The 9,446-nt window shown below is 38.9% G+C and overlaps 1 protein-coding gene across 1 annotated transcript; it reads right to left on the reverse strand.

Moving 5' to 3' along the window:
* Positions 1-6,433: 6,433 nt before the first annotated feature.
* On the reverse strand, positions 6,434-7,177 carry ripply2 (ripply transcriptional repressor 2). The gene is made up of 3 exons (XM_080883034.1): positions 7,028-7,177; positions 6,866-6,936; positions 6,434-6,778 (listed from the first exon to the last, which is right to left on the reverse strand). Exons 1-3 carry the CDS (start codon positions 7,145-7,147, stop codon positions 6,616-6,618), a joined length of 354 nt encoding a protein of 117 aa, XP_080739160.1. The 5' UTR covers positions 7,148-7,177; the 3' UTR covers positions 6,434-6,615.
* Positions 7,178-9,446: the final 2,269 nt, after the last annotated feature.

Raw genomic sequence — 9,446 nt, forward strand, 5'->3', positions numbered from 1 at the left:
CATTACAGCTTGCCCATACAGTTTTAGCCACAGTGCAAACACCACTAACACAAGGGTATACAGAACGTCTGTGCAGCATAGCCTTTTATACATCCAGTTAGCCCACATTTACCTGGAGGACTCTGTATCACAGTGCAGCTCTTGTCATGGTAGAGGAATAGCTGAATGAGAGATTCTCAAACAGGGGCAGTAATTTGCAGAGTGTGTTTCTAAGTTATTCTAGCTCCCTGCAGCTCAGCAGTGGCTGACCCCTCTCCCCTTCTGTCTGCTAAGAGGCCTACAGGGAGGAATCAGCCCAAATTACCTTTATTGATCCAGAGAGACAGGTGAATACCAAGCAGGTCTCTTTTCCCTTCACTTGTCTTATCTCTCATCCAGCATTTTCATCTCCCCATCCCCCCTCCCTGCCTGCAAGAAGACAAAATTTAAAAAAAAAAGAGAGAGAGAGAGAAACAGGGAGCGTTTATGTGAGAGGGAGTGTTCTAACCAGCACATGCTACTGTATCAGCCACAGCAGTGATTTACTGGTCACATTCGTGTTGCTGTGATTAAACCTGCCTTCTCTCTCCTCGTTCATCTTTCACAAGCTACCGAGTGAACGGGAACGGCGAGCGCCTGTTTTTCTGTCTCCAATCTGCCGTTGTCCTTTCGCCCCAGCATACAAATCACTGTAGCGGTGGAAAAGATACTCCATTAGGTCCAACTCTGAGTTAAATCAATGCGTGACTTATCAAATGAAATAGGGGATTATGAGGTAATCACCTGACAAACGTTACTGAAATTGTAATTATCTCCACTGCACACATCTCAGAGACGGAAGACCAAACTAACTATTTAAGAGGAGGGTGGGATAACAGGGTACAGAAAAGCACAACTGCCTTTTCTCTTAGATAGCAGTGTGAGCCAGCATGTTCGTGGAGCGAGAAGAACCAGAGCAACTCTTTGGTTTATTTCACTCAGCAGAGATATATGTAGCTACTAAGGGGTTCACTTCATTGACAGATCTATGCTTTAGCTCGTGGAAAACTGCTGCCAGTCTGTTTGTTTCTCCTGCTTCATGACACGCGTGTCCTCTTTACATCATTTTTTTAAGGAAAACTGCTGTTATTAGTTTATTGTTGCTTTACTTTGAAAATTGGAGTTATAGAAATGTCTTTTTTTATTCCACTGTGAGTAGAAATCAGTTATTTACCTTTGCCGGCTAAAGCAGAAACCCCTGACAATGTATCCATATATTTTATCTCAGCAGCAGGAAATAGAAGATATTCAGTATTTCCAGAAATTAAACTTCCAGAATGATATAATGATCTATTCCAGTGTATAAACAATTTATATCATTACATTTCTTAATAGGTGCAGATTCTGCATCATAAATGACATGTTAAGTATTTTCCTATGCATTCATCTGTACAGTGATGTACAAAGAAACATCACAGGAGGGACGTTCTGTAAAACTCTGTTTTTATATACATATAGAGTTTGAATTTTACTCCATCATATAACTGAAATTCACTGATTACTTCTCAAGTACAACACAGCCCCCAAGTGGATGTACTGAACTATTACACTGCAGTGCTGCAAACCAGGGGAAGACTCACTTTTGGCTCTCTTGCCCCATCTTTTGGTCAAAAACCCACATTGAGCTTTGTAGCTTTCTAAATGCATTGCATTTATATAGCGCTTTTCGAGATCCTCAAAGCGCTTTATAGTTCCACTCTTCATTCACTCTCACATTCACACACTGGTGGAGGCAAGCTACAGTTGTAGCTACAGCTGCCCTGGGGCAGACTGACAGAAGCGAGGCTGCCATATCGCGCCATCGGCCCCACTGGCCATCACCAGTAGGCGGTAGGTGAAGTGTCTCGCCCAAGGACACAACGACCGAGACTGTCCGAGCTGGGGCTTTCAATTACAAGACGAACTGCCAACTCTTGAGCCATGATCGCCCCAACTAGATTGAAAACTCCATTAGGATATGTGCAGCCTATCTACATTATTAAGGGTTGCATTGCATTCAGTCCCCTAAAAATGAAATGAAATGTTCATTAGAGTTTTTACCAATTTTATGCACACAAATAATGAAACACAATTCTCTAAAGGTTCTGTGTAATCTGCAAAAGTTTCTCTATAGTGTAGTGGTTTACAATTTGCCTAGCACAGGAAAGCTCCCTGGTTTGATCCCAGGAAGTGACACAAACCAAGACATTCACAGCTACCTGCTAAGGTGACACATTAAGAATCAGCAAGCAGCTAAAAGTAGCTTCTTCATGTATCATCTGAGTGATGATATTGAAAATCCCATCAAATAAACACGACTTCAAGCACAGTTCCATTGGTCTGCATTGGTTGCATTATTTCACACACTTTGTTCACCTCGAAACACTGGCCTTCAAAATGCAATAACATGACTACCAATTAGTCTCAGTCATGTTGCACCTGTTCAAACATATTTGGAAGAACAATTTAATCATGTGTCAGAGCATAAAAGAGGCCTCAAGTGACTTATACAAGTGTTAGACAAGAAGATGTAGCAGCAACAACACAGAGGAAGAGGAAGGCAATTAGCATTTGTGTGTGTGTGTGTGGGGGGGGGGGGGGTTGATTACTGTAAGCATACTACTACACATCATATGACAGTATTAAATATTTATTTTGTTGTAGTTCTGTATATATGCACTTACTGTACTGTTTCCTAATGTGTTTATATTACACAGATATAATTATTGACTTTTGCTACATTTTTTACTATGTAAAACAAGTAAAACTTTGGATGGATGGATGGATGGATAGATAGAACAGCAATTTGGCATTTTAATCAAAACATTTTCTGCTTTTTTTGTAAAACGGTAAAGCTGAAATTTAAGCATAACGATAATAATTATAATTTTCATTAAAGAGCATGTCCATACTTGTGGATTAACCATTACAGAAACATAAAAAATGTTAAACATAAAAAAGAAACATAAAAATGACAGAGATGTGTGAAGGTTTGAGCATTCAACACTTTCAGATTGTGCTTTAAATTTTTTGAGAAACTGAGCCAGAGTTTTTGGAAATGTATTTGAACAATTTCTTTATCTGAAACATATACATCATCCCTACCTAACATTCTCCAACTTAAACATTGAGAAGAAAAACTGTGCTAGAATTTACCATGTGAAATTCATACCTTAATTCATATACATCACATTTTCTATTCCACACCAGTGGTGCTTCTTGTCTACAAATCTGCCAAAGACAATCTTGTGCATATTCAGGAGCACACAGCTCCCTTTTTGTATAACTGGCTTAACTGTCTTCGAGCAACAGAACAAACAAGAGAACTATCGAAACAACAGATACGAACCAAAATGACCAAAATGCATCTCTAACTGCAACCCCTCTGTTCTCACAGCCCAACAAAGGTGTGCCTGTGGGAAGCTGGTTGATTAAGATCAGTCCCAACTTGGCCGAGTCACACTTCATCACCTCATTAGGTGTCTACAATCACACCACCAGTGCAGTCAGAGTTCACAGGGGCATGCCTCCACTTAAGCTCACCAGATGAACTAAAACAAACAACAATATTCCATTAGAAACTCCCAAAATTATTATCCATTGATATTTATACATTGATATTTGAACAGTAATGAATACTGAAGATTGATTAACACCAACTTGTGACTTCATATAAGACAAACATGAACTGATTTGAATATAACCATAATCTCCACTGCACTGGGGGTAAAAGTGATATCCATCGCTCCATATTTATGTGTTTCATTGTCACTGGTTGCATCTGTTTGTAACCAAGGTGCATGACAGTTGTGACATGTGGCTACTTGAGACTGAATATTACTGTCTTAGGTTTGTATTCTTTACACTCAAGTTCACACCAGCACATGCAAAAGCAGCATGTGTCTGATAAAACAAACTTTACAAAGCTGAGTTAGGTTTTGGGCAATGTTCAGCATTCAAAGTCTCAATGGTAAATAACAGTTTACTTTTTATTATCATATTTGCAGCTGCATTATCCAAGCATTCAGCTGGCTATCATTTCACGAGGACACACATCTTTCCCTTGTTTTATGTTTATTCCTGGACGTGAGCAGATTTCACACCAAAGTAAGTGACACTCCAGTAGCTTTAACACCCACGCATGCCTGGGAAAGTCCCAAAGCTCCTACAGTTGCAGACAATTACTTCAGTAATTCATCAAAATCTATGATCTCAGTTGAATATTTAGACATTAAAATGAATTTTGATGCTCAGGACTCAGATTGTGATCACTTGCTCTAGAAAGTCATTGTTTTACCTTTTGTGATGGTTTATTGAACCAACAACACCATAGTTTTTTTTCTTTATTAATCAGAGGCCTGTACTACTATTAAAGTATCAGCGAACAAGTATTTTGCAAATTATTAAACATTCCTACGTTGAAGTCTGTCTATGATATGTCACATGTGCTGGGGTGATGCATCGCCCCCAGTGCAGTTAAGAGCCCAAAATTTGTCTCACCACAAAGGCGTGCAAACTTTGCACTCTTCAGAACACCTACAGATGATCTAAAAAGTTCCCATGGCACGGTTTAAAAGGTCAACACTGGTGTGACTTGAAAAGTTCAACAGTTCAAATGTGCAGATATGTTGTTGAGGCTTTAGCAACCCATACTAGACTACTCATAGTACTTGCATCATATCCAAAGTAGAGCAAGCTCATGAAACAGAACTTTAACATGACAAGTGTCACTTTAATTGCTATATCGCATGATTGCTGGCTGATGTAACTATTTGGACATGTCATATGTTTTGTGGTCCAAAACCCAAGACTCTGTTGGGATTTACTACAATTACAAGCAGTAGAACTTATCTTATTCATAGCCTTTTCCTTTTTTGTTTTCTTTAGGTCACGAGCAGTTGTCCAAGCATTTCACTACATATCGTACTGTGTATGACTGTGTACGTGACAAATAAAATTTGAATTTGATTTAAATTTGAGTAGTCACAACCTGATACCATAACTTTAAAATAATAAACTCATTCACTTCTGCATTCCAGTAAGGACACATTGTTATTATAAACATCATCAGAGGAATTTTAGAAGAAAGGTTGAGATGTCACTCTCTAAACAGGCAACTGATATGGCTCTAAGTTCACAGGCTTTTATCCTTAGATCGCTATTAATTCATGTTGGTTTACTGGGTGATATATGTTATATAACCAGAAAAAAACACAAGATACTATACATATGTATAGAATGATGGTGCATTATATGGGCACCAATAATGCACCAATAGCAGGCGGAATAATGGACCAGTAAAGGTTTGCAATGAGTTAATCTAGCTCTTGTTAACACACTCTACATCAGTGTTGTTTCTGTGCCTACACTTGCTATGATTTTAAAGCAAGCGTAGGCACAAGCATAAGAACTGGAACATACATTCAGTCAAACCAATTCAGTCACTAGTTGGTTTTCAACAGTTTAAACAATCAAGATCATGGGGGTTAGCTCTAGCTAAGAAAATACAACTAGTCCATGAATGCTTTTGTTGTAAAGTAGGGGTCCATAAGGATAGAGGTTGGGAAACATTGAGCAGATGAAACACAGTGGTTCTCTATTGCAAGGTTTGTTATCACATGAGCCTGTTAGCACCTCCCCCTTTCACCCCAAATCCTGCTTGACTGAGTCAAACTAAGAGCCTAATTTTAAAAAAATGCAAACCTAATGTTAACAGTTTTTTGTTTCCTCGCCTCGTGCCTGTCAGATTCGACCTCCTGCTTCATGCTTGCTCCCCAAATATGCGGTGTCATCCCAAGGAGGACGTGTGACTTTATGGGTTAGGTCTGATGCACTTCAGCGCACAAGTTGGTAGAAGTCCTTTGATGGCCCACATAAAATACAGATTCTCTGCTAATGTTATCAGTACATTTTCTTCTTCTAAAATGTTTCACCTCCGTTTGTCTCAGCCAAACTTTATGGTCTCTGGTGACAGGGGTTTGCGCCCTCCACCTGTCCCACAGTTTCCGCGCTTCACGCGACACTGCACAGGAAATGGTGCGTTTAACACCCTGCACTTATCCGTGGGAAAAGGGATGTTCAGTGGAAAGAAAGCGGTTATAGCCAGTAAAGTGAATGCAAATATGGAAAGAAAAAGCTCTGCTACAACGTCTAATTAAGGGATCTGCATACATTTAGAGTGACTTGTAGGATATATTCATGTGAGGTTTTAGATGTTTCAGTGCCATAAATAAATACAGTAAGTAAGAAAGGCCCAAACAAGTTCTGCACTTGCATAAAATCAACCTGATATCTTTCGAATGGAAAATGTCAGTCTACTGGAGAAGTTCTCATTTTCCCTTGAACACTTCAGTCAATCAATGCAGCGCTGAATGCTTAATTTGTGTGTGAGCGTGCAGTTATTATTTAAAAAGCAAATAAACTCCAGATAACGAAATTTATTTCCTGCATTTTATTATAAAATACAAAGGAGGTAGAAATGTGAAAGGAATAACTTAAGCTTGGTAACTGGTATTTGAACTATTTACATATAATTACAGGAATAAATTAAAAGATATATATATATAAATATTGTCCAATATGACAGCATGCAACATTCTTCAAAGTTCACGAAGACATTTAGTTCCGCTCCTTTTCAACCTCCTCCTCGTCATCATCGTTGTCTTCGTCGCTGCTGGAGTCTTCGTAGGTGCAGATTGCTGCTTGGACTGGATAGTTGCGAAGGAGTATTTCTGCGTCCCGGTACAGATAATCAAAGCATCTCGATTTTGGCCAGTACAACCTTAGAACAAAAAGCAATTGATGTTTTTATATTTGTAGACTTTACTCTTTTATTCAACGATGCCTTAATTAATAAAGCTCCACTTACTTGACTGGATGGATCACTTGAGGTGTTTTCGGATCTTTTGCGCCACTGAGGTCTCCATGGTTTGAAAGATTCTAAAAACAAAGAGATTTCTTTAGTCTTTCTGTCAAGTAAGCAGTGCGTGTTTGGATTTCAAAAATACAAACTTGAACGTGCAAAACTTACCTTGTGTCGGACATTGTTATCCTCATTTCGAAACCATGGCCTCCACAACTCGGACTGCTGGCTCGAATTGCCTCCGTTAGAAACAGACGATAGCCCACTCTTGTTAGCGCAGGTCTCCATGGCTCCTTGTGGTGGTCAGCTCTTCATAAAGTGTTGTGAGGATGTGGGGAAGCTGACAGGAACCGTCTTTTTATCAGGCCCTGGAAACCCGTGCCAAATTGCGTTTTGACGCGTCCCCAAGTGTTTCCATGCGCCACGGTGATAAGGTGCGAAGTCACACTTCAACAAACTACGGTCATTTGGTCACCTTCTGGTTTAATTTTGCATTAAGATTTTTTTAAACTGCCTGATAGTAATCTATTTAAAACTGTATCAGTAATGGTCAATTTCTAGCTATTTATTAATACAACTGCTTGCACAGTTGTATTATGTATGCAGATTGCAAAGTCTGCATGTGTTTTGTACTGTCAATATTGTGACAGGTTTTGTGTGTGTGTTGCTTTTTTTTAATGATTATCCGTAAACGTAATTTAAAATTCAAGCACCTATTTTAATCAGCTTAACTTTTGTGAGAGAGAAAAGGCTGAACTCTTGATCCCTTTCTTTATCTCTGTCTGTCTGTGTAGCCATTTGGGTGTAAGGTGTGAAGAAACACGTGCCCTAATGTCTTTGTGTGCTCAGTGAGAAATGGAAGGAGGCTCGTGTGCGTCTGTGGGAGGGGCGGTGAGGCAGTTACACGCGCCAGCCTTTGTTGAAAACAACGCTGCAGCAGATGCAGAGCTGGAAGGCATCCACTCTTAAATGGAAACCCTTATAATAAAGTGTTGTGCAACTTTTGGAAAAGCCTTTATTTTTCAACTTCTTGTTGCCTAATTATAGATTTTCAAAGTTGCTAAGGCACCTTCTTATGCATAATCTCCATCCTTTTGTCAGACCTGAAAGCCCAGTTTTACTATTGTGAAACCTCTGATTTTTTCTGGACAAAATCCAAAATAATAACACTCTATACACTATTTTAAAAAAGCAAAAACAAAAAAAAAAACACCTGAAAACACAGTGTTCGGGACATCATAACACAACAGCAGTAAACACAAGAAGTTTCAAGATTCACATTCAAGACTATGATGGTCTAATCTGCTGAGTCCGGGTTGTCAACTGTGTCCAGCTCCCATCTTTCACATAACAAAAAGAAACAGAAGAAAGCATACAGTCGAGATCCATTAATGCTTTATATGCAGACATATAATTACACATACAGTAATTTACAGTCCTTTGGTCAGATTCACATATAAAATGAGAAAGGCAGGCACCTTAATGAGTAAATCACAGTATGACATATACAGATAGGCTCTGTATATGTTGCAGAAAGACAGTTTTTGGAGTTTTGGCTCATACACCCCCACAGAGGATTTTAAATGAGACAATCAGCATATGGTTAAAGTGCAAGCTTTCAGCATTAATTTAATTGAAGAGAGCCCTGTGCACATCATATTTCATCCTGTAACTTCTATTAGTGCTCACATTATAAATAAACACTAGTGTTATTTATACCTGTTATACTGGCAGTCTTACATGTCATAACATTACATCCACCATGTTTTAAAAATAGTGTGGAATGTTTCAGATCATGAGCTATTTTTTTATGAATTGTTTTAGATGAGGACTTATCTTGTTTTTGATTGTAACCAGTGGCTTGCACCTTGGTCTAAACTGACTGTATTTCCATTCATTTCTTATTTATAAACCTTAACACTGATACACCTACCTCTATCACCGAAAATATGTATGTATTTAAACAAAATAAGACTTTGAAATCCATGATAATCTCTTTTAATTGATTGATCGACTGGAAGTCCCGTCCATCGCTTTAATGATTCTGAAGGTGCTGGAGGGGCCAGCAGATTTTGGGGGTTGTCACCCCTGCAGTGGTCTTTCAGGTCCTTCGGTGTTCCTGAACTAGCCAATGCAGACATTTTTTGAAAGAATGTACCAGACTGTTGATTTGGCCACTCCTGAAGTTTTTGCTATCTATCTAATAGATTTTCTTGTTTTTACAGCCTAATGATGCTCTGCACTTGTACTAAAACCAGTGCAGTGCACTACCACTGACATCTCCTTAGGCCTCATATGTCAAATTACAGTGAAAAGCTCTAAAATACAAATTCAGCTCTGTGAATCATTGTCAGCTACTCTTGTTGTTCCTCATCTTTCTTGTCTTCCTCCACTGTTGGTCTTAACCTTCGGCTAACCCTTGTTGGCTGTGCACTCTGAACAGGCATGCAGTGTGTTTGTTAAATTAGATCATTAGTAACAATTGCAAACAATTCTGAATTGCTGTCCTTAAGGAATGACATCTGTGCTGTAGCTGATTAACTTCTGCTTAGCTTTATGTATCACAAGTAAATTGCTGTGAAAAATG

This window comes from Rhamphochromis sp. 'chilingali' (assembly GCF_963969265.1).
Source record: "Rhamphochromis sp. 'chilingali' genome assembly, chromosome: 5".
NCBI lineage: Eukaryota > Metazoa > Chordata > Actinopteri > Cichliformes > Cichlidae > Rhamphochromis > Rhamphochromis sp. 'chilingali'.

What these genes read in the sequence shown, in the direction of transcription:
- ripply2 (XM_080883034.1), bottom strand. Translation starts at nt 7,147, where the DNA reads ATGGAGACCTGCGCTAACAAGAGTGGGCTATCGTCTGTTTCTAACGGA. An exon ending in ATAACAATGTCCGACACAAG is followed by an intron (nt 6,937 to 7,027) that starts GTAAGTTTTGCA and finishes CTTTGTTTTTAG; the next exon opens with AATCTTTCAAACCATGGAGA. An exon ending in CAAGTGATCCATCCAGTCAA is followed by an intron (nt 6,779 to 6,865) that starts GTAAGTGGAGCT and finishes TTTTGTTCTAAG; the next exon opens with GTTGTACTGGCCAAAATCGA.